This window comes from Eublepharis macularius, chromosome 17 (assembly GCF_028583425.1).
Source record: "Eublepharis macularius isolate TG4126 chromosome 17, MPM_Emac_v1.0, whole genome shotgun sequence".
NCBI lineage: Eukaryota > Metazoa > Chordata > Lepidosauria > Squamata > Eublepharidae > Eublepharis > Eublepharis macularius.
In genome coordinates, this window is record NC_072806.1 from 37,602,977 (window position 1) to 37,629,046 (window position 26,070).

Consider the following 26,070-nt stretch of genomic DNA (forward strand, 5'->3'; position numbering starts at 1 on the left):
ATGAATCAGACCTGAGCACTGTTAGCATGAAGCTGATTATATTCCATTGCTCCTGAAAACAATTCACTATCACTGCTGATCCCCTTTGGTAGAAACGGCTGCAAACGGAGTGCCATCCTGTGCAGAACAGGCGTCCTTGCCAGTGGAGGCGAGAGAAGGCCTCCGTTTTGCAGGGCTTAATGCACCCTTTCTTCCTCCTCGTGGATGTTCGCCCGGGGATATTTTCAAAACACAGAAGGCGTAGCAGGTGCCGTACTGCTCTTTAAACTTGCATAAATGTTGGTGTTAATTTTGGGTTAGATTTTGGTTTGTATCACACATTAATTTGCTCTTTTTAAAACCAGATTTCAAATAATAGTAAAGAAAAAAAACAATCAAATGATATCAAGCAGAGAAAATTGGCTGATGGTCAGTTCAGTTGTAATGGACACCAGAAGCACTCTAATTAAAACAGGACAACACTGAAGGCAAAGGTACTTTGGCAGAACCCTCAGCCTTTTCATAGGAAAACATGTCATCTCTACTTAAAATAAAACTAAAGCCATGTGGGGAAGGGGTGTGGGAAGTTGTCCGCTCTTCCTCAAATAAGGAATAAAATCAATTTGTTTGAAAGGCAGAAAAAAAACGCAAAGTGAAGTGAAGTAAAAGTAATCCCAGAGTTGTCTGGCAAATCACCCCTTGGACTTTCCCCCACGTCTCACAACAAGAAGCTGCTACGGATGATCCTTTGTAGCCCCGCAAGCAGTGCCAGTTTGCATGGAACGGAGTTCACTTTGGACTCTAGTGAATTCAGGCCTTTCCCCAATGTCCACTAGGGCATTCGCTCTTGGTAGCCCTTCTCATTTTTGTCCCCTTGATTTTGTTCCACAGGGCCTAGCTAGTGTGTAGAGAAGCGCTGCATGGAAGACCCAACCATCATGAGAGAGCTGTAAAAACCAGAGACCACCGAAATCTTTGCTATGTCTCTGAGGTGCCCGATCAGGTAGAGGAATATGGGCCCTGAAAGAAAGTTTCCAGCTGCATTCTTCCTCCCCTTGCCCCCAATAATTCACTCAAGATTAGCAAGAACAAATGGCTGGATAAATGCACAAGACGGTACGCAGTGAGGAGCAAGCAAAGAAGACCGGGAGCAACTAAACCCACTGAGAAAGTGGCCCTTTCTCTTTGCTCTGTATTTAGGGTTTAGAATGGCTGTACACAACCAAGCTGGAGGCCAGCAAGCAAACATTGCAAATAAGAGGCCCTGGCAAGTCTTCACAGCCCACTCATGATGGTCTCAAGTGCTTCAATATACCCAAAGTGCTCATTTGTATTTTCCTCAGCTGAAATCCCTGGGAAAGGACTAATTGATAACAGCAATCTCACTTCCAGGAGGGGCACTGGGGTGTGGGAAAGAAGGAAATGGAGAGGGTTGTGTTTTGTTTTGAAAAGGTGGACTCAAAAAAAGGGTTAACATTTCTCATGAAACTTGTTTGGGAGTTTGCAGCAGGTAACAAAAGCTGAAGCTGTATCTAAGCTCAAAGAACTTGAAACAATATCCAGGCTCTTTTAAAAGTGCTTGGAAAAGACTGTGCTCTTCAGCAGTTATCTAATCTATCCCTGGTATACTGTTCATTGACTGAGACTGCAGATAGCATTCTGCAACTACTTTGGTCTTCACATGACAGCTCAATTTGGACATTATATCAAAGCATGGTTTGGGTTTGCACTAACCATATTTTAGAAACCAAAACATGGCTTGAGCTGCTAGACATACCACGGGGAAAGAATGGTTTAGAGCTTCTTGCTTTCATTCCCACCTCCATATTTCTCAGCTCCAGAACAGGAGCAATGGCCGTAAATTATGCTGTGTTCGCAACTGGGGGAGCAGAGGGAGAAGTTAGACCTTTTAAGATGTCTGTTTTGATGACGGCCATTTTCACACTGCTTACCAGCCATGGAACATCGTGTCGAGCTCCTGAACTGCCATTCTTGGGCGAAATTGCGCCAGGAAAACGCTGTCGTTTCAGAAGCTCGGCACGATGTTCCGTGGCCGGTAGGCCGTCTGAAAACAGCCGACAATCTGAATCCAGCTGGCCACACTTTTGGCTTATCAGTGCACGTAAGTGGGGTGGGAAGCAAATCATACTTCTCCACCTACCCTGCATATTACAGCACTAATGCACATTAGCTAGACTTGGATTACCACAGTTAAGGGACAGGGAAAATTGCTCAATATTTCAGGGTTTTCTTGTCAGTCATATGGGAAAACATGAATGAACTGTCTGAAGAACCCAGCTGTTGAAAGAACCACTGATCAGGAAATGGGGCCCCAGAATACCTTTAGCACATCACATTTTCTTACAGAGCCCTCTGTCTTGGTCCTACAACCAGCCTTTGGAACTCTTGCCAATTTGCATGGATTTGTTAATTTAAAAACCAGTGTGCTTTGGGCTGAAGTCTTTCTGAGAGTGATGTAAACACATCTGTCTCAAGCATAAAAGTGGTACATACAGCTTGCTGTTCCCGCAGTTGAGGGTTTAACTCAGGAAGAAAGAGGACATTGTTAGCCCAGTGCAAACTGCTGAGAAATGAAAACGTGTATCGTCCTTCCTCCCCCTTTTTAAAGGTCCACCCTACAACTCCTCTGCTTCAGAAGTTCTTTCTGTTGTACAGCCTATCAGCTGCTCCAAGTCTCACGGCCTCTGCTTGTCATGTTTGATTTTATTTGGCAGGTTTCCCCCAAGATAAGCATCAGGAAGATCAGAAATGTGATGGAGAGTTGCAGCCACACAGAATACCGACAGAGCTTTTACCTGCCCCTGCATTCTGAGGGTATGCCATGTAGCCGCCTCTTCCACGGGCCCCCCTACCTGATCCTCTCGCTGCTGCCACTGCCGCCGCTGCTACTGGTCCATAGGCTGCTGCTGGAAAACCTATGTACGGGGAGAAATAAGAAGGGTAAATGGAAAAATGCAACATACAGCCAGCAGAATGAAGGGCACAAGCAATATGCACAACTGTGCGTATCTAGTTGCAATGAGCTGAGAAGATGGTCATACTGGGGGGCTCAGAAGTCAGACTGCACAACCCACGTTAGTCTCGTCAAGAACTTCGCCAGCCCTCTGAACTGGAAGGGTTCATGCTGAAGCTATCCAGGATTAAATGCACGATCTAGATATGCCAAATGAGATGGCAGAATGCAGTCAGCTGGTGGGGATTGCGTTTTTGAATGCTTGCCTCCATTAAGAAATCCCAGCATAAAGACAACTGGAACATCAGACTGAAAGGGTCAGCGTAGCTCTCTTTTAGGAGTGTTAGTTTACCACATGGAAGGAGTATTTTTATATGGGAAGGGCATTCAGAAATAGGACAACTCCACTTGCCCTTTGAGGGAATATAGTCCAGAATTTTACCACCTCAGTCTATTAGTACATTATGTAGATGTCCAGAATAGCTGGTGGATTTGGACTGTACCTGCAGCAGAGTGAGGTAGTGGAACCCTGAGGGGGCAGGATGAAGCAGGCCACTCCAGGGCCGTTTCCACACAGCTTACCTTGCTGTGGAAAATAGCGAAATCTCGCGCGAAATCACGCGAGAAGACGCTGTTATCGTGTCTTCTTGTGCGATAACAGTGTCTTCTCGTGTGATAACAGCATCCTCTTGTGAGATTTCATGCGAGATTTTGCTATTTTCCACAACAAGGTAAGCTGTGTGGAAACGGCACTGGGCAGGGGATATAACTGCTGAAGGCTTTCTCATGTGAAAAAGCAGCTGCATACCAGTGAGAAATATTCTCATCCAGCCTGCTCTCTGATTTATTTATTTATTTAGTAGTCCGCTCTTCCCCGCAAGCAGGCTCAGAGCGGATCACATCAATTTAAAAAGACAGAAATAACAATTAAAACTGGTGGCATAAAAAGCAGTTGCAATTTCACAACCCACCCTCAGCAGCATATATTACACATTGCACAATGCACATTGCACAATCCCTGCTCTGTCACCTCATTCTGCTGCATGAGACGGTACGCAATGGGCTGTCATGGTGGATGAAGCCAAATTTGATTGGGATGACCACGAACCAACAAATTCTGATGGAAGATTTTGGATACTCTGAAAGACTGTAGAGTTACTGACTTCTGCACAGAAACACCCCATTGTAAGGAGCAGGAGCTTCCTATTCATTTTAGTGTGGCTTGCAAAAGAGTACTTCTTAGAGATTTGGGCTGCAAATTAATTAATTGTAAAGCAGGCCCCATTTGAATTTTCTGCCACAGGCATCAAAATGTCCTAAGCCATTTGCACCTATCAACTGGGACCTCCCTAGCACCGCCTTGAAGCAAGTTGGTTTAGTAAAAGATCACTGTCTGCTAAGTTATAGAAAAGAACAAGAGTCCAGTAGCACCTGTAAGACAAAGAAAATTAGTGGTAGGGTATGAGCTTTCGTGAGTCACAAAATTTTGAAGAAGTGACTCACAAAAGCTCATACAAATGTTGTTAGTCGTATAGATGCTACTGGACTCTTGTTCTTTTCTACTGCTACAGACAAACACGGCTACCCATCTTGACCCATCTCCATGCTAAGCTATGGCAGTCACTTTTCTCTGGGGTAACCAATTTCGTCTGTTGCAGCAGAAACATAAGAAGGGTCCATGTGGCACCTTAAAGACTAACAAATTCATTAGTCCTTGTCATCTTAAGGTGCCACAGGATCGTCTTTTTTCATATGAAAAGAAGCAGGAGGAGAAACAAAGATCTCTCTTGCTCTCCCCCTTCCCTGTCCCCAGACGAACAACTGGCTGGACTCCTGTTCTCTGGAACAGCCAATCTGGCTTCATTTCCATGTATACATTCAAGCTAGCTAAACTGCTTCTTTTTCAATTGGGCTTGCCTTATGGCCCATTGAAATGTGAGTTAAAACAAGAACCCAGGATAGTTATAGCTGAATTCACAACTGTAGAATTAAGATTCTACTGTCTTGCTTTCACCCTTGTTCGAATGGGTGAATCAAGTTTTGTACTTTATTTGCTTGGAAAAGGAAGGGAACGCAGCAATTTACAGGAAAATGCTACATGGCTGCTGGAAGGCTGTAACTGCCCTGTGCTGAGTCACAAGAAACAGCTGGAGGGAGACAGAGAGGACGGATCAGCCACAAGTGCTTTTTTGCAGATGCTGAGGAGACCAAAACTTTTACTAACTCAACCTCAGCTAAGAATCAACTTCTGATTTACCTGTAATGTGTATATGAGACATGAAGGATTGTGGTCTAGCTCAGATGCCTCATGAACAAACATTTGAGGAGTCTAGGGTTAACTCCCATGATATCTCTGCCAACTCCATTCTTGTCCCATGAGCGAATTTGAGTTTTCTGGGGTTTGGGGACAGCATAGTTGGCTGCTATCGGAACTGGCAAACCTTGGGTTTGAGCCTTGTCAAGCAAGTTTTTGAGGTAGGAAAAAATTAAGAGTTAGGAATTCCAGTTTGCAGGTCTAACACAAACCATACCTTGCAGGTTTGCCTGTAATATTAGAATATGGTTTGCTAAAAACCGAGAAAAATCTAATTCGCTCATGATAGACAGAGGAGGGAGGCAACTACAGGAATGCACCCCAAGCTCCTTAATGGATCGTTTGTGTAGCACCAAATCATGATCTGGCATTAAAGCCAAAACAAGCTATATTACATTTTTTTGCCTGCCTTGCAGACTCATAGAAATCTGGGCAAGGGGAATAGAGAAAAGTTTAGGCATTCAAGATGTTTGAGGGACAAAGCTGGACAATCCCTCTAAGGAGCAGACCATTTTTTTGCTCTGTGCATTTGAATCTGCTTAGTGCTGTCAGTAACTAATTCCAAGTTTCATGAATTTCACCAGAAATAGCCAGTACCTAAGAATTTTTTTTAAAAAAGAGACCCAGATTCTTTTAAAAGGAGACCCAGATTTTGCAAATAAAATTAGGATAACTGGTTTTGTGGGCCCTGGACTCTCATGGGAGACAATGGGTCTGGAGGGTGGTGCTTTCTGATGGAAGACCGCCTAGCATGGTTCAGCTGTAAAAATATGCGACCACAAATTACAAAAAATGGGCCACTCAAGAAGGGTTGGACTGCCCATTATGCAAAATACCTCACATAAGTAAGTATCTAAGCAAACTGGGTGTTTTGACTAGCCCTCCAGTGTGGAAAGGGAGCTTTTCTGCTCCTTAAAAATGGCACTTTCAAGGACAGTGAAAGGTCGCTGTTTCCTCGGTGCCCAGTACAGGAGGAACAGCTTAGTGGTACCAGAACACCAGACATCTGGCTAGCCTGAAAAGCACATATAGCATCTGAACTAAATTTGCAGACTATTCCAGAGCCAGAGTTCATGACTAGGGGCAACCACAATTGTTCTCATGTCTGCCCCCTTTATATCTGAAGTGGCAGGGGCATGTTTCCCATTTTTACAACAGGAGGAAAGGTGTGTTGATGAGGGGAGCCAAACCTCACCCCCTGTACCTCACTGTGCCCCATTATGGCAGGCACTTTTCTCTCAGTGCCAGGCTGAGAAGAAAATCAAAGCGGCAGAGAGTTCTGAAGTGAAGCAAGGGAGAGGAAGGGGGCAGTTCCCCTCACACAAATATTTCTTTTTAAAACATTGACACATACCTCACCCCCTGCATTATAAACAAATGGGACAGCCATGTGAATGAACAAAGATGGCTGCCTGCATCTAGCTTAACCCTCAAGGCAGGCTGGGAACGAAGGCTGAGAGCACAGAAGGCGTCGTCTCTGGGCCCAATGCATTTGGGGCTCGAACATATGGCCAAGTTTCCATAAAGGGGAGAACGGGAGGCGGGGGTGGAAATAATAATTTTAATAAATTCAATTTTTTGTTGTTTTTGAGACCAGATGTGCTGATTGCCAAAAATGTCCTCACTGCAAAGAGACACACATATAGAAGAGGCTGCTGGAAAGATTTGGTATCCTCTGTGAAATTATGACTACCGAATCTCTAGGGTAGTAACTAAGCAGATTGTGCGTCGTTGTTATGAATACAACTGTAGACAGAAAAGAGAAGGGTAGGGAAAAGCAGAAGAGAACAGAAGAGAGAAATCCAGAGTAGTTAGCCAGCTAGCTCTAGTTCTATCACCGTAGCTACATGTATTACTACCAGGGAAAAAACGAATGACAAGAAGAGATAGGCTAAAGTGTCTCTAAACTACTGTAAAATAACAATTAAGAGAAACATACTTGCATTTAAATATGGTAATAGGGCTGTTGAGGAAAAAAAGATTCCAGGTAAATAAATGCAGAGATCCCTCCAGCTATTGAGCCCCCCCCCCCCCGCCCGACATAAGCACTGCTAATCACATCTCTATTAAATGCAGAACGTAATTGGCACACTCTTAAGTGGTGGCATTTAATGGTTACAAAAGGCTGGTGGCCCAAGGGGGTGGGGGAGAAGAAGAAATGCTCCACAGTGCCCAGGGCTGAAGCAAGTTCGCAACCGGAAATGTCTTCCGCATTCAAGTGTTTACTGCCACATTATACTGCAGGGTAGACCAACACAAGCTATTTCCTGGGATATGGAGTGATCTCCTTTTTCATAAAGACTACTGGTTGCCAACCTCCAGGTAGGGATTGGAAATAACAGAGGTCAGTTTCCTTGTGGGAAATAGCGTCTTCAGAGGGTAGAGTCTATGGCATCACATTCCCCAAATTCTGTCCTCTCCAGGCACTGCCCCCAAATCTTCAGGGATTTCCCAAGCTGGAGTTGGCAACTCTACTGTTACCCTAGTCCTCCTGATTATGTCATACAAGTGGGGAGCTGCAAGGAAATTATGGGAGCAACCAACCCATTCCCCCCCCACACCTCTCAGTCTCTCTTTCTCCCTTCCCTCACCCCTTCTCATGCTTTCTGTCTCTGTGTCTCACCCATGCCTGCTACTCCTCCTCTCTTTTTCTCTCCTTCTGCCTCCCCCACCCCGTCACTCTTTCTTTCTGCCTCAACAGCAGTGACTCCCTTGCCTGCCCACAGCCTCGCTGCCTCAGTGGTGGGGGTGGCAGCAACTCCCCTGCCCACCTGCAGTTTCACCGCCTCAACAGCCATTCAGCTAATTATTTTTTAACACTGACCTGAGGTATGCTAAGAGAGGAGTTTGAGGAGATTTCCCTGGTCCCCGTGGACTCATTAATCCACTTACCAGTCTTTGCTAGTCTCCAAGGAAGTGTGTCTAAAGCTTGGCCTACTCTGTGCCACAATGGCACTGTGCGTCATACTACACACCCAAAGAAGACAGAGCACAATTTTTCATTCTCTCTTATAATAACAGAAATTGGGCCACTAAACGAAATTGACTGACAACAGATTTGGGACAGATTTTAGAACCTAACTCTTCACAAAACGCATAATAGATTTTTGAAAGTTATTGCTGCAAATGTAGCGATTCAAAGGACAAGAATCCGGGGAACTATAACAGTAAACTATCAAGAACAATTAATATATATATTTTTACATGTGCAAAGTGCTAAAGTGCAAGTGTATACAGAATCAATACAAAGTGCATGAGCATTCAGGGGTAGTCTGTCAATAAATAATTAGTCACAACAATTCAATATATAGTCTCAACTGGTGGGCAGAGAGTACGCAGAGGTGGGAGAAAAGCATCCTGCTTGAGCTGGAAATCAGTCCATTAGTCCATAGGTCCACAGATAGGATAGGACGGGCCCTAAGGCACTGCTAGCCGACGGGCTTCTGTGCAATTTTCCGTTCCCGTTTTGGTGTTTCTTCTTCTAGGGCTAGTTTTAATGGAACTCCGCAGGCGTCTCTCCTCACACCACACTCAGTTGGAAGCACAATGAAGCCGACAGACACTGCTTCCCGTCGGCTAGCAGCACCTTAGGGCCCGTCCTATCCTATCTGTGGACCTATGGACTAATGGACTGATTTCCAGCTCAAGCAGGACGCTTTTCTCCCACCTCTGCGTACTCTCTGTCCACAAGTTGAGACTATATATTGAATTGTTGTGACTAATTATTTATTGACAGACTACCCCTGAATGCTTGTAACTCATGCACTTTGTATTGATTCTGTATACGCTTGCACTTTAGCACTTTGCACATGTAAAAATATATATATATTAATTGTTCTTGATAGTTTACTGTTATAGTTCCCCGGATTCTTGTCCTTTGAATCGTCCTTTTTTCCTGGGGGTGCCCTTTTTGTTCTCTAGCAAATGTAGTGATGGCTACTACTAGCTTAAAAGTTCCTGGAGCAGGGGGGAGGTCTGCCGATGGCCAATAGCCAATATAACTAAAAATGGAACTCTTATTCATCGGGACCTCCTGCAAGAGATCTGGAAAACCATTCAACAGTATCAGAAGGCCTTACGTGAAAAATGCAGCAAAGTTCACTGCCGGGGCAGATTGTGGCAAAGACCAAGAGCATGAAAAGTCTCGGAAACCTGCTTGCATGGCAGACTGAGGAAGGGAGCTCCAGTCAAAGAGAAACAAAGATGGACAGCCCTCCTATAGGCCTGGCTTTTAGCCTGGCAACTGAAGGGATCGAATGAGTAGGCAAGCATCCGAAGCATCCCTATCTAAGCCTGTGGAAACATACCACGGCAAACACACGAGATCACAACCAGGCACATCCAAAGGCGGCTTTCCTGTGCCAGGGCCATTGGATGCCTAGGGGGGGGGGGGATTCTCTCTTCATTTTAACATACCTTGGATCAGAATCTGGAAAATAGTTTTCATCATGATTTGCCCCAATCCCACAGAAACAGGGAGATGAGGGTCCATTTTTGGGGGGGGGAAAGCAGTAGATAAGCAAGGAATGCTGGCCCCTCCTGCAGGTGAAATCGCCACAGCTTGTTCTCCACCCCATGGCACTTTACTTCTCTGTCAAGCTCATCCATAGGACAACTGATAACAAACAGACTGGAGAGGGTTCTGTACTTAATGTATATGCTATTTTGAGTGCAGAAAATGTACACCCTAGCTCACTCTTTCGATACAGCCGATGCATGGTGATGTGTCTTTAAACACATGGATTTGCAGCTGTTGTGTCTCAGTTTGATCGTCAGAGCATGGGAAAGCAATGTCATACCTGCTCAAGAGCTGCCATTGCAAGAACCTTTGCTGGACCAGCCAAAAACGAAGGATCTGATAGGAAGAGAGAGACTGACACATGGGAGGTATTATCTGGAGCCTGAAACCCTCCCGTTCCTGGCAAAGAGATTCCTTCTGGCTCTTTTGTGTGCCTTGCACTTCTAATTGCTCAGAGAAAAACAAGATGCTGAAGCCATTCAAAGGAGCTAAAGTGGATTTTGGCATTCCAATTAGCGAATATTTCACAATTAATGTTTTGAATGGGTTCCACTGCTGTCCAAGAAAATCCCAAGGATTCTGATCAATTTCATGCTGCCTTTGTTAGTAAGAACTAAAGCCTGTATTTGGAGATAAATTTTTCACAGATAATCCCTTCACTCCCACCCCTACTTCTTGCATCAATAGGTTCCCTAACTACTAGAGCAGCTGTGTGTGGGAGGAAGGACACATCTGCCTTTGATGCCAATGCCCTCAGGTCCCAATTTAGTGAGCAGCCCTCAACAAACATTTTTTCTCCAACATACAAACAAGATTGTGAGAAGGCAGAATGGTAGCAGTCAAGCAATCTACACTTAAGGGTATTTTTCTAACAATGAAGTCATTTCTTGGTGCAGAAGATTTAATCCTGCCTCTTCCATAACTCTCGTGGGGCCTTATGCAAGCCATGCCCTATTAGCCTGAGCCTTCCATCTTCATTATAGGAATAATAATGCAGGCCTGCCTTACCAGGCTGTTGTAAGGAATATGTGAAGCATGTTGAATAGAGATGAGCACGAACCACAAGATGAACTAAAGTTTGTCACGAACCGGGCTGGTTCATGCTTCGCAAACCAGTGATCCTTGGAAGCCCATTTTCCACGAACTTCCACAAACAGGTCTGCTGGTTCATTTGGGTCGTGTTAAACTCCAATACCCCTTTCCGTGCTGCTGCTAAGTGAAGGGGAAAGGGGCATTTCCACCCCCGAATCCCTGACAAGCAGCTGATCTAAGCCTGCTGGGGTGAAATGCCCCTTTCTGTGCCGCTTCACAGTGGCAGGGAAAGGGGCATTTCCACCCCTGGATCAGTTGCTTGTCAGTATCTCCTGCAGGGGTGAAATGCCCGTTTCCCAGTGAAGCAGCACGGAAAGGGGCATTTCTACCCCCAGATCTGCTGCTTGTTGGGGATCTCCCCGCCAAGCAGCTGATCCAAGCTTGCGGGGGTGAAATGCCCATTTCCATGCTGCTTTGCTGCTGCATGGAAAGGGGCATTTAAACCCCATGAACCACGAACTGGTTCGTGAACTGGGACAAGTTCGAGAAAGTTCATGGTTCGTGAAACAGGACGAACCACGAACCGCACGGTTTGTTTTTTCACAGGTCGTGCCCACCTCTAATGTTGAACACTGGATATACTATATAAATACTAAGGATGTTATCTTACTCTAAATGCCTGATTTAATATTACTTTGAACAAGCCTGTTACATGTTTGGTGTTGGGGGTACTATAATCACTTGTATTCTAGTCATCTGTTATCCTAGCTAAATGGATTGATTTAATCTTACTGGTTTCCTTGTGAGGAAACTCTGGGAATCTAAATGAACTGTTATATTTCTGTATTCCAGAATTAATCCATGAAGATCAAACAAGATTTGTTCTAAGAAGATATATGGAAGATAATATCAGATATATGTTGAATGCAATTGCATATTCAAAGAGAAAGGGAGAAACAATGGCATTTATATTTTTGATGAAGAGAAAGCTTTTGACAATGTATCTTTGTTGTTTTTAATGAAAGTTCTACTAAATACGAATTGTGGAATAGAATTTTAAAGTATTTATACAAACCAACAAGCTAGAATCTGCGCTATACATTGATCTCTCATCTAAGTTAACTAGGAGGTTCCAACTGGTGCAAAATGCTGCAGCTCGACTGTTAGCAGGAGTGAGCAGGAGCATGAACATCACTCCCATCCTACAGTCACTCCATTGGCTACCTATCAGTTACCATGCTCAATTCAAAGTATTGATTATTACATACAAAGCTCTTCACGGTCTTGGCTTTGCATACCTATGGGACTGCCTCCCTCCCTATGTCCCTCCATGGCAGCTTCGCTCATCTGAACAGGGTCTCTTGCAGGTGCCAGCCTGCACATGGGTGAAATCAACAGCAGCCCGTCTCCGTGGTGGCCTCTGTCCTGTGGAACGGCCTGCCTGAGGAGGTCAGGAGAGCCCCCACTCTCCTGGCTTTCCACAAATGATGCAAAACCAAATTATTCTAAAAGGCGTTTACTCAGATAGGAGGGCGATATTGTAGGGAGGGGGTCTCACATGCTTCTCACATGCTTAGGGACCATAGACTTCACCACTATGTTACCTTACGTATTATCTGTTGCTTTAAATATATACTATATACTAACTACATACTATATGCTAATAAATATATACTCCTATTGACATGTGCTTCATGTTGTCTAATGTCCATCCTAGAACTGATTAAATTCTGTTTCAGCAATCCTTCAACTCTGTATCGGATCCTTGCTAATGTAAACTTGTATTTATTTATTCTATGGCATTGTTTATGGAAATACCCTTGACACTGTATGGAAATGTCCTTGATACTGATCGCAATAAATAAATAGATAGATAGATAGATAGATAGATAGATAGATAGATAGATAGATAGATAGATAGATAGATAGATAGATAGATAGATAAATAAAGGCTCTTTAACAGAAAAAAGTGAAATAGCAAAAGGAACTAGACAAGGTTGTCCAATATCACTGTTATTGTTTATTTTGCCAATGGAAATACTGGCTATAAAACTCAGACAAGATAGTAGGATTTTTGGAATTAAAAAAGGTAAAGAAGAATATAAGATGAAAAATTATGCAGATGACGTTGTTAAATCTGTAGTAAAATATATAATATTCCTGAAATATACAATGGAGCAAATAATTAAATTTGGAATCCACTCTGGATATAGACTGAATAAAAAGAAGACAAAGATAATGTTACTAGTGGCAACTATAACAGAAGATGAAGAGAGAGAAAAAGTAACAGAATGTGTCGAAACTAAAAAAAATCAATAAAATATTTGGGAATATATGTAACAGGACAAAATGAAAATCTCTGTAAAGATAACTATCAAAAAGTTTGGGCAAGTATCCTTGAAGACTTTCAAAGATGGGAAAGGTTGAAAATTTCGTGGTTAGGAAGAATTTCTACAATCAAAATGAATATATTACCAAAGTTTTTTTTTTAATGACAAAAATGATTAATAATTTTGTATGGGGACGAAATAAGCCAAGCATAAGATTTAAAGTGTTACAGGATGAAAAAAAAGAGAGGAGGCTTAGTCATACCAAATATTAAATTATATCGCCAAGCAGCTGCACTGGTCTGGGTGTCAGACTGGATTTTAAACTAAAATCAAAGGAATGTTAAACTGGAGACAATTGATACTAAAGAAAGAATACATAACTATTTTTGGATTTAAGAAATCACTAAAAACAATTCAAAAGCAAGATGGTAATCATATATCGAGAGACGGTCTGTTAAGAATATGGTTTCAATACAGAAATAGAGTAAGTCTGCCAACTTCGTCACTGACATCCCCAGTTGATGTTTACCGATACAATAACACAAGAAAGAAAATTGACCATATGAGTATATGATGAACAAACAAGGAAAAATAAAATCTTGGCAAGTGGTTCAAGAAGAAGGAAAAAAATATTTTGTGATTGTTATGTCATCAAACGGTGTCTACATTGAAAGAACAAAAAGGGGGACGATTAAGAAATAATACCACCTTTAAATAAAAAATCCCTGGAGATTTAAGACATCTCTTAGAAAAAAATTATAAAATGCTACTGCAATATGACACTGAAACAGAACAAGTAAAAACCTGTATGATAAAATGGATACAAAACTTTGGAGAAAATACACACGAGTCAATGGGAAAATTTATGGACGAAAGAAAATGAGTATACTGAAAGTCAAATATGACAGGAGAACTGGTATAAAATATGTTTAGATGGTATATTACCATTAAATATATAGCAAAAACAAATAAAGATTATAATGCGAAGTGTTGGAAATGTTAGAATAAAGATGCAGTATTTCATCACATGTGGTAGTTATGCAAGAAGGCAAGAAAATATTGAAGAAATGAAGAAATGCAAAAGATATTAAAATGCAAGTTTCCGCTGGATCTGGAAAATGTTATTAAATATTTTACCAAGTAAAATTGCAAAAATACACAGTGAACTATTCAAATATATGGTGGCAAGAATAATATTTGCAGCAAAATGGAAAGTGGTGAAATGCCCAGACCTGAATGAATGGAGGAATAAATTAAATGAATATGCGACAATGGCAAAATTAACCTATTTTATACATAATAGACTGTAGAATTCCAAGATAAATGGAAAGCATTTTTAATTACATAGTTGAAAACTAAGAACAAAATTAATCTAACAAAGAGAATGATAGAAGGAAAGAGTTAGGTAATACATGTCTATAATAAAAATGTTATTAGTTGATAAAAATTAGATATGAAGGTAGATGGTAAAGATACAATAAGATGGTAAAGATAGAATAAGATATTTAAATAGAATTGAAATATTAAAGGTAGATTTAAGTAAGCTTTGTTTAAATATATGTATGTAGTTTTTATTTTAGATTTGTAGGATTATAGTGTATATTTTATGTACATCTGTATGTTTGGGAAATGAAATAAAATATATTAAAAAATAAATGATCTATTAAATTTCTGAGATCATCTTTAAATATTTTAACTAAACAGGCAGTTGTGAATAAAGTCTATTAGATATAAATCAGGGAGATGAGATTTATTTAGGGACTAGCAATAAAGCCCATTGTGTGAAAAAATACAACAGGCTTGAGAAAACTGTGGTTGGTATTTTTTTTATTTTTCATTTTTTCATATTTGTATTCTGTTCTTTTCCCCCTCAGTGCCCTCCCGCTCTGGCTTGGGGGCTGCTGTGAAGTGCCTTCATGCCACTGTGAGGGGGCCTGGTGAATAGACAGCCTGAGCACTCCTCCCAGCGGCAAGTGGGTGCTTCACAGTGGCCTGGAGGCCAGAGCGGGAGGGCAGTGAGGGGAGGCGCAGGGAGGAGTGCTTAGGCCGTTGATTCAGCGGGCCCCCTCCCGGCAGCAAGCAGGCACTTCACAGGGGCCTCAAGGCCTACGTGAGGATAAAAAGTGAGTCGTCGCCAATACGGCTTACCTTTTATATATTAGGATACCCCTTTTTTCTCCTCAAAGTAGCTTACAATATCATCCTTCCCTTCTCCATGTTATCCTCACAACAATCCTGTGAGGTAGGTTAGGCTGAGAGAGTGTGTGATAGGACCAAAGTCACACGGAGAACTTTCATGACAAAAGGGAAATCTGAATCTGAGTCTTCTTCGTTTGAAGGCAAGGTTTGTTACTCTAGCCACTACAATATGTTTCAATTTTCTGGTCACATATGAAGCGTTCTTCTACTGATTGGACCATAGGGCATTATTGTCTACTCTGGTTTTATCAGACTCAATACACCACTCTCAGTCCCCCAGTGGATGAACGGGAGAATATAAATTAAATAAATCTTTATTCATAATAATCCCATACAGATGGGAAAGGACTGTAAGAAATGCTAGATCTAAAGCTATTGCCAAGCTGTAGGGTATTGGCTCTTCCTTTCCTATTAGGTCCTCAAACTGAGATTAGATTGGATAGTGAAGGTATCTGGGGGACTGAGAGTTCAAAAGAAAAAATGGAAGGAGCGAGTGATGGTTTTGTGAGCCTAACTTAAGCGCTGAGTCATTGGCTTAGGGAGGATTGCCCTCCAGTGACCGGCAGGCCTGAAGGGTATTAAGCAAAATGGAGCCTGTTATACTTGGCCTTTTGGACGCTACTTAAGTAGAAACAACAAAAGACCGAGTCCGGGAGAGCAAAATGTTTTTCTTCACTGTCTGAGAGTATTATCCCTATTTTTTAAAGTGAAGCCTACAGATGGGGACCGGAAAGGATACATTTTCTAATTTATCCTGTCCTTTAAACATAGCATATTTCCCCCCTTGTAGACTGGGCAGTTTCTAAATATTAACTAGCTCTGTGCAGAAGCTACGCTGAATACTGGAAGCTACCAATTAAAACCTGCGTATAGGTTGGAACACAGAAAAGGAAAGCAAAACAAATCCTGATAACCTCTTTTCAAATAAAATTTACCAAGCCCTTTTGATTGGCCCAGAAAGTAGTTAAGAAGCTCCCAGGTGTTTCTGCAAATGAAGCTCCTTTTTATGATTATTTTTCTCAGACAGGGTTAAGGCTATGCGTGGAAGGAAGAAGTAGGAAATACCTGGGGCATGATATGATTATGAGCCATTTACTTTAAGATTTTATATTGATTTACAATCAGGGGGAACACATAATATACCATTGCTAAAGTTTCTCCACTCGCCACCAATCAGTACTCTGCACTGGAAAGCTATGGTTTCCCCAGACATAATACTAAAACTGTCACTGCAAGAGTTATAACAAATAACTGTTGCAATGCTGGGTGATGTATATGCTGCTAGCAGAATTTGTCAATAATACCAGAGTCGCAAAGGTTGTAGCTATGGTTTAATATATAAAGACTCACTCAACCCTACAGAAAGAAGCCCAAGGCCAGGAAGGCACGGTTCTCTCAATAAGTTCATACTACATTTTAAACCTGTGATTCTCAGGCCCAAATGACAAAATCCTGTTGAATGAGTTTGTCTATGGAGTGAGATAGAAATGTACAGTCCTGCCTGATCACTGAGACATTTTTTAACAAGTTGGGTTCAGGATTCACTTGCCCTGAAGCTTCAAGGAATGTCATTTTGAAAGTCTGTGTGGGCCTGATTCAGTTTGGGACCATGCCATAGGGGAAGGAGGGTCTCCTGCCTCCCCTCACACTGGTTTCCTGAGCTGAAACAGCCCGGGGGAGAATTATTTGCCCCAATTTGGAGCCGCACATGCAGTATTCTGTGCACACACCCCTCCAGAATGGGACAAATAAATTCCTCCCCTGGGCCATTCTTCTTCTCTCTTTCTACTCCTTTTCCAATACTCATTCTCTTTTTTGTCACCTGTAAATTCTGCGTTGCATAATCTGGGCCAGTAACCTGTTAGCAGAGTAGCATAGTAGGCAGAGAAATGTAGGGGGTAGGAGCTTCCCTTGCTGGGTGTGCACAGGAGAGAACACAAACACACAGAGTCTTGGTTAAGCTTTAGAAAGGAAAGGAGTTCTTTACTGTGTGAACTCCATACATGACAGGAAAGGTGATAGAGAGATCCCTATCTGGTTTTTTAGTCTAAGGACACCAATACAAGACAGGAGGTCTTGCATTCATGGTGCAAGATGGAAGGAAAAATCACGAATGTGACAAAGAGAGGAAGATGAGATGTCACAAAGAGGAAATACCTTGAATAGCATTCTACACATAAAAGTATAGTGTCAGGGCAGTAAAGAGCAAGTGGATCCCTGAATTACTATCCTTCTAATTCTTTGGTTTGTTCCCTTCAAACACATAAGTAAGGGGCATTAGCCCTCCTCTTCTTACACCGCCTCTCACCCTCACTTGCATCAGTCTACTAGGTTCATCTTTGCTTGTAGAGCCTGAAAGCAGCTGTTGGGAGTGGCTTGGTTAGACATCAGCAATCATCTCTTTTGATGGACAAAATAGCAGAGTCCAGTAGCACCTTTAAGACTAACTGACTTTACTGTAGCATAAGATTTTGAGAGCCACAGCTCTCTTCATCAGATACATCTGATGAGGAGAGCTGTGGCTCTCGAAAGCTTATGCTACAATAAAGTTGGTTAGTCTTAAAGGTGCTACTGGACTCTGCTATTTTGCTACTGCAGACTAATATGGCTAACTCCTTTTGATGGACACTAGATCATCTTTGCAATGCCTTTTTGCTGTAGTTCTTTCAGTATGTGGCACTTGATGTCAATGTGCTTGGTATGGTGGTGAATGTCTTCTCTCTGTAATAGCTTGATACAACTTTAGTTGTCTTCATAGAGCATTATGAGTAGTGGGACTTCTATTCCAAGATTGTGTAGTTGCAGGAACTGTTCTATCCCTTGACAACAGCTGAGAGGTATTCAGCTTCTGTGGTAGACTGGGCAATTGTTTCCTGTTTCTTGCTTAACCAACTTATCATTCCACCTCCATAAAAGAAGGTATATCCTCTGGTACATAATCTGGTTTTCAAGTCTTCCCCATAGTTAGTGTTTGTGTACACAGTCAGTTCAGATTTGCTGTTAGCTGATCACTTGAGCATGAAATGTAATGTACCATTCTTTGATGGTTGGTACTGAAGATTCTGCATAGTAGACCCACTGCAGCACTAATGTCAGATCTTGTCAGCTGATAGATTTTTGTCAGTTGATAGCTTTTTGCTTTCACCTGGTTCCTTTACATAGGTTAGCTCCATAGGAATGACAACGGGGTATGCATGAACGTTGTAAGTTCCTTGATTTTTTGTTCTTGCTTGATAACAAAACTTTTAACTTCTCTGTATAGTTGCATGCCTAAGTAGTGAGTAATGTTTCCTAGTTGTTTCATTTCAACATGTTTCCTCGGATGATCCACAACTTCTTTTCTGACATTTGGATTCTCACATGCTAGGATCAAATAATCAAATAATTATAAATCCCATTTGCCGTCTTTCTGTTCAGTGTACAGACAACAATCATTTCCACTTTTTCTTGAAGCCTGCTTGAATGAGCAAATAATTCAATTTCAAGTTCCAGACTCGAGCAGCTTGTCTGAGTCTGTAGATGTTCTTCTGTAGTCTGCACAGGAGTTGTTCTTGGCATGGTTTTACAAATCCTGGTGGTTGTTGCATGCAGCAAGATGTTCCACATGCATGCTTTTGCTTGCAGTAATGCTTCGTAGCATGTCCCACAACAGTTGCAAAAGTTTCATCAAATTCTTCTCCATATTTCTGAGAGTATTCTTTCGCAACTAGTTTCATTTTGACCTTCGGACTGAGCCCTGCTCATCATGCTTGGTTTTGAAGACCCACTTGCACCCCACAGCCTTCCTCTTGCAATGCTGTGTATCCATGGGTTGTTCTTGTACAGGGCATCTATTTGCTCTTGTGCAACTTGTCTCCATTGTGCTGCTTCTTCTGGTGGTAGCTGAGATAGTTAATCCCATGATGTAGGTTTAGTTATCTCCAGTATTCTCATGAAGTCTCAGGACTGGAATACCTTTGGTTGAATTTGTTGATAGTCTTAGATCCACTTCTCTCTGTACATCTGGTTGGACAGGTGTTTCTGTGTGATGAAATATTTGGTGTTGTTGGGATGTGTAATAGGATTCCCTCTAGTTCTGTTGGTTCTTCCTTTGGGCAGTTGGCTCCCTTCGCCAGATACAAGTAGGACTGAGGATTTCCTACAGATTCTTTTTAGCAGTTAAGAATAATGGGCACTGTGGGTAAGTTCTGAAAGAGTTTAGATACATACTTCTTTATTTTCCTTTTTTAAAAATGCACGTGAGTAGGGGTGTGCAAAGGCACAATGTTTCGGGATTCTCGTTTCGGGTATACCCCAAAACACAATTGCTTTCAAAAACACTTTATTTCTTTAACTGTTTTAGGTTATACAGTAGGAGGGCACAACAGGGCATGAAAGCAGCACACTGCACAAAATAATACAGCCCACTTCACCTTTTTTGACAGCAATTGTGTTTGAGTGATTCTCTGATGTGAAGTGAGTTGTGTTATTTTTGTGTAGTAGACTGCTTTTATGCCCTGTTGTGCCTTCCTACTGTGTAACCTAAAGCAGTTAAAGAACTAAAGTGCTTTTGACAGCAATTTTTGGGGTGATTCTTTAATGTGAAGTGAATTGTGTTATTTTTGTGTAAGATACTGCTGCCATGCCCTTTGGTGTGCCCCCCTGCTGTGTAACCTAAAGCTGTTCAAGAAATAAAGTGTTTTTGACAGGAATTGTGTTTTTGTGATTCTCTGATCTTAAGTGAGTCATGTTATTTTTCTGTGTGGGGGACTGCTGGTGTAATGTGTCATAATGCTTTGCCTACTTGTACTTTGAAAGAGAGAAATGTTTTTTAAAAAACTTTGTGTTGTTCGTGTTTTATTCTTTGTTGTCCAGTTGGTTCCCATCATACAGAACAATGGGGCTGGCTGGCCAGCCATCTCTGTAGGTGGTGGGGGAATTTGAAGGAGGGTGTCTGTGGTTCAGGTGCTCTTTCACAGGGACAAGCTGGCACTCAGAAGTGTGCCCACCATTGTGGCACCCCTGGGCTGTGCACATTTGCTCTGGAAAACAGAGTGTTATAGTTCACAGCATAGGAAACAAAAGGAGAAGGTTGGCCAGCCTGTTCCTGGGATTGTGTGGGGCTGCTGGGGCTGGATTTGGGCCTGTGAGGAGCTACTGTGGGGATTTGGATCTGTGTGTGGCAGCTGGGGGAGAATTGGGTATGTGTGGGGCTGTAGGGGGTGGACTTTGGAGGCTGAAAGCACCTACTTTGGGAGGCCATGAAATGCCCCCCCCCAAGTGGGAGCAGGCTGAGCCTTGGGGCTGAGCCTTGGTGGGGGTGGGAGGAAAGGTAGGAGAAGGGCCCCTGAGGGTTGGGGGCATTTTGCATGCAAAATGCCACCCCTAGCAAGACAAGCCTCTGTTATTTCCCAGCTGGAAATAGTGCAGAAAGGGGGGGGAAGAGCACCTACTTTGAAAGGCCATGAAATGCCCCCCCCCAAGTGGGAGCAGGCTGAGCTTTGGTGGGGGGTGGGAGGAAAGGTAGGAGAAGGGCTCCTGAGAGTTGGGGGCATTTTGCATGCAAAATGCCCCCCTAGAAAGACAAGCCTGCCTCTTCATTTCCCCCCCCCCCATAGGAAACATGGAGATCAGCAGCAGCATCCACAACTTAAGAGATCAGCAGCAGCAAGCAAAAATCTTTCCCTTTTAGGCGAGGATAGTGGGACCTGTTTTGGGGGGCCATAACTTGGCCCCCCCAAAGTCCAATCTTTATGAAACTTGGGGGGTTGTTAGAGGGGAGTTAGAGGAAGGTCTCCACCAAGTTTGGCTAGATTTGGTGGGAAAATGCTTCCCCCAGGCTTCCGGGAAGCCTGGGGGAGGCTTTTTCCCATTGAAATGCATTACTAAAACAAGCTGAAATACCGAAACGTTTTGGAAATCGCTGTTTCGGATTACCCGGAACGTTTCGGGTTTTCTGAAACGTTTTGGGAAAACCCGAAACAACCCGAAACAGGTTGTTTCAGGTTTTTTTCGGGTATCATATACCCGAATTGCACACCCCTACACGTGAGTACAGAATGTTAATTTTTCTTTCTTAGGAGCTCTCTCAGCCCCACCCACCTCACAGGGTGTTTCGTTGTAGGGATAATAATAACAAACTTTGTAAACCATTCTAAGTGGGCATTAAGTTGTCCTGAAGGGCAGTGATAAATCGAATGTTGTTGTTGTTCTTTCAGGACACAGTATCTGTCTGTCCTCTTCAGTGTTAGCCCCCTCTACAGGTGTAGCCTTCTCACTTTCATTCCAGTATACATCTCTGCACATGCCAGTCCTTTTGGTGTGAATAAAAAATTCTATATTCTTTGCTTTGCACTGAATATCCAAAAAAGGATATGGAAGGAATATGGGTTTGGAATGTAGGCATAAGCCTTGCTTCCAAATACTCTTAGTTGTTGCATACTTGGTACATAGCCATGCCAGAGTTTTAACGGTGTGGCCCAAATAGCTTTTGTTGGTAGCCTGTTCTGTGTAGCCTTTATGCTTCTTTCCAAAATTGGCTTGGTAGCTGAGCATCATGCAACATGTATCTCGCCATGTCTAGAAGTGTTCTATTTTTTTCTTTCTGCTGTTTCATTTTGTTCTGGTGCAGATGCCACTGTGGTCTGGTACTGGATGTTTTCCTCTCTCGTGAATTGCTGTGTGGCATGAGTCAGGTATTCTGCACCATTGTCTGAATGCAGGAACTGTGATTTCCTTCCAAATTTATTCTGGACCATAGCTTTATAGTCTCTTAGACAGTCCAACACCTGGAATTTTTCACTGAGGTATAATATAGTGTTTCTTGTGTGATCATCTACGAATGTCAAAGAAATATTTGTGTTTTCCCAGAGTGTGCACAGGTAGAGGGCCACAAATATCTGTGTGGATTAAATCAAGTGGCGTCTCTATTTTGCTTTCACTATGCTTTGGAAAAGAAAGTTTGGTAGCTTTGGAAGAAATGCAGCATTCACATGTTTGGTTAATTATATCACTATGTTCCCAATCAATCCCCTTAGCTGGACTTTATTCCGTGTATTTGCAGAATGTGTTCATAGTGGTGTGACCTAATCTCTTATGTCACAAATGTAAGCAGGGTTTGTCTGCACATGATATGGTAAGATTTGCTTGCTCTTGTACAGGTCTTCTGTTGTCTCCTTCCAGATTATAGAGATTTTTACTTAAAGTAGCCACAGCATAAGTTTCTCTGTTTAGGAAAATTGTACACACTCCCATAATTACAATTAAATTCATATCTAGCTTTGATTGGGATATTAAATTAGATTTGAAATCTGGTGCATAAAGCACATTCTTTAAGAGCAGTTCACGCGTTCCTCCATTTGGTAGTTTACAATTCAGCACACCACTTCCAATCTTAGAAATTTTGCATAATTTCCCATCAACTGTCTGAACAAAAGTTAAAAGTATACTTCTCAATTCAGTAAAGAAAGATGCATGATTGACAAAATATGCGCTGGCTCCAGACTCCAGTCTAAACTGTGGCCGTTAATTTCATAATTTATTGGTATATGATAAGACTTGTGAAAGGTCTGATGAAACGGGCATTCTCCCCCTTCCAGATCTGGTTTCTCCATCTCCAGTCCTGCAGCTTGTAAGGGCAGTTAGTCTTCTTAGCAAGACAAATTGCAGCCTTATGACCAATACCTGAAGCAGTGGGTTAAGCTTTCTCTCTATACACTCTCTCTTCTTGCCATCTCCTGCTGCCTCACAGCATCCTCTGTAACTGGACTGCACCTCTTTGTCTACATGAATCTGTGGGGTTGAGCTCGGCTCCTTCCAGTCACACATGCTTAGTAAGCAGAAAGAATTTCTTCCTCTGCTTTCCTTATAATTTCTCCCAACACTTCCTAGTTTATTTGAGAACATGCTTGCACAAAAGACATCACCTTCTGTGTTTTGTTCACACTGGCAAAACTGCTCAGTCGAGAAACAAACAGAACACCAATTTTCTGTTTCTTGTTCAGAACAGAATCAGTCTCTTAACTGGTAAAACACATCTGTAAGCCTGGCTAGATGCTTTTTAAAGCACAGCCCTTCTGAATACTGGATTGAAACCAAGGCTGTTTCCACACGTCTTACCTGCTGCCGGAACAATGCGCAAAACACCCGGAAGACAGCGTCTTCTTGCGCAAAATCGTGCCAGGAACACGCAATTTTGCACAAAACTCCCAGATGACAGTGTCTTCCTGGTGCGATTTTGCACAAGAAGACGCTTCTGGGTGTTTTGCACGATGTTCCGGCAGCAGGTAAGAGGTGTGGAAACGGCCCAATTATTGCTGGAGCTGAGCGGATACAGCCCATCCTGTACTCTTATGAAATAATTCCAGGAGCTGGAATTTTTCTCTGGATGTTGGTGCCTCACTCACTTAAGCCAGATAAGCGTCACTTAGAGTTGCATAAAGCAAATTCGGCACTCTGACATGTAAAGGATCCCATGCCTCTTTTCATTTGTATCAGAGGGAGGTCCCAGAATAACTGCCTGCTATAGCCCCATGCACCTTGAGGGTGAGCCCCAAATGTGTCTTCCGTGATGAGAAATGTCCGAGTTTCAGCTTGGTTAGTGCACAGAAATATCCATGCAGGAGAGGATCCCTCACTCCCCTGCTCGGCCTCCCTGCATTGGTACAGGGAACGCCGGGGCGGGGGGGGGGGGGCTTGAGGTGCCTGCTGAAGTAGCAGCAGGGATGATCACCCTTCCTTTGTCCTCTGTGAGCTCACTTTCTCTCTCTACTCCTTTTCCAATACTCATTCTCTTCTTTGTCACCTGTAAATTCTGTGCTGTAACCTGTTAGCAGAGTAAGCAGAGAAATACGAGGTGTAGGAGCTTGCGTTGCTGGGTGTGCATGGGAGAGAGAACAAACTTACACCCAGGAGTTCTTTACTGTGTGAACTCCATACATGATAGGAAAGGTACGAGAGAGACCCCTAGCTAACTTTTTAGTCTAAGGATGCAAGTGGATGGCAAGACGGGAGGTCTTGCAACCATGGTACAAGATGGAAAGAACGACAATGTGACACAACGAGGGCGATGAGGTGTCATGAAGAGGAAATACTGTGAATAACATTCTACACATCAGAGGATAGTGCCAGGGCAGTAAAGAGGGAAGTGTAAACATCCCTGATTTTTCTTTCTAACTTGTTGGTTTCCCCCCTTTAAAAACCTGAGTATCAGACAGGGTTAGTCTTCCTGTTCTGGGCCCAGGAAAACAACACCGGGGGGGGGCATGGGGACGGGACTCCTCCCCCTGCACTAAGGCCATGAGCCAAATCAGGTCCCTAGTGAAAGAACTGACTGGTGCAGAGTGCAAGAGGGTCACTCTCTGCTCCAGGCACCTGACCCGATCCGCAATCTCTCATTTCCGAGCTGGGAGGTTCACTGGAAGGAGCAAAACATGACTCTTCTGTGCTCCAAGCAGCTGTCACCAATGTGGCTAAAGGAGTGCAGGAAATCCAGTCCCTCCATTTGGGAAGAGTAGGGAACCACAGCAATGGGGGAAGGAAAACAGGGGAAGGAGGGAAGGTGGCTGTGTGGAGCTGGCATTGCTGCAAGAAGCCTGTAGACACTGTCCAAAATTCTGTGAAAAGCTGCAACTGGCTGTGTCTTCAGAAACCCTCCTCTGGTGCTCTTGCCTCTGTTTATAGCAGTAGTCCCAGGTCTCTGGCTCAGCCTTCCCTAAAAGGTCTGACTGGTGCCACCTTTGCTGGCGTGTGGATGCCAGGCAAAGACTTGTTTCAACCAGCTTTTTTTAAAGTCTCCTGGTCAGGTTAATCTGGTGCTGTTCCCTGTTTTTAGCTGACACTGTTCCCTGCCTCCAGTTCAGAGAAGATCTGTGTAGTGCATTTTGGCAACTAGAGTAGGCTGATGCTATCTTCATATGGCAATGGTTTCTAAATTGTGTTCTCAAAACCCATGGTGCTTCATAGGGTTACTTCAGGCGCTTCATAGGGTTACTTCGGTGAGATAACCAGGGATGTCAAATAAGATTTCCACATAACACCTCATCCATCACTATTTTCTTTCATGCATTTCTATACTGCACTCTCAACTAAAAGTTCACACGATGGTTTTAAAACAGTTAAAACAACAAAATAAAATAATAATCCAAGAATGAAAACTAGCAGTATAAAACCAGTAGCATAAACTAACCAAGTTACAAAATAAAACAGTTGTTAGGCATCACTGCTGATGTTCCAATCTGTGTGCATCCACAATGTCAAGAGTGCTCCAGGCATTTACAAGCCACTGGTTTGGGGAGCATTTAGAGAGGTTTCCAATAAGGCAATTAACTACACCACAGATAGAAATGTGTAAATCTTCTAAGTAGGTGAGCAGGGACATGAACATCTATTTGTTACAAGCCTTTCTCCAAGACACTCACATTGAAGGAAGCTGCCTCACACCATGTCATGCTATTGGTTCATCTACCTTCACCGGGCCCAGTGTCATCTACACGGGATGACTGTGGCTGTCCTGGATCTCAGGCACAGAAGGAGCTTCGCCACTCGCATTTTACCACTGACCTACAACCACGTCTAAATATGCATATGAAACAAACAAATGAAATTGCTGCCACACTGAGTCAGATTATTGGTTAATTTAGTCCAGAGTTGCTATCGGACTATTAGCTTCATAGTCCAGAGTTGTCTACTTCCATTTGCAGTGGCTCACCAGGTGCTACTGAAACTTGCTTAGACCTGTTAACTA

The 26,070-nt window shown here is 42.9% G+C and overlaps 1 protein-coding gene across 7 annotated transcripts in view; it reads right to left on the bottom strand.

Moving 5' to 3' along the window:
- MSI2 (musashi RNA binding protein 2) overlaps positions 1-26,070 on the bottom strand; it is a 568,931-nt gene that overhangs the window by 46,295 nt on the left and 496,566 nt on the right. For 5 of the 7 annotated variants that reach the window (XM_055001131.1, XM_055001129.1, XM_055001127.1 and 2 more), the window contains exon 11: positions 2,853-2,915. In XM_055001131.1, coding sequence (XP_054857106.1) covers positions 2,853-2,915 — 63 coding nt within the window. Of the gene's footprint in view, positions 1-2,795; positions 2,916-7,206; positions 7,231-26,070 lie in introns of all 7 variants that reach the window. The other 2 variants (XM_055001133.1, XM_055001128.1) reach the window with 2 other exon arrangements.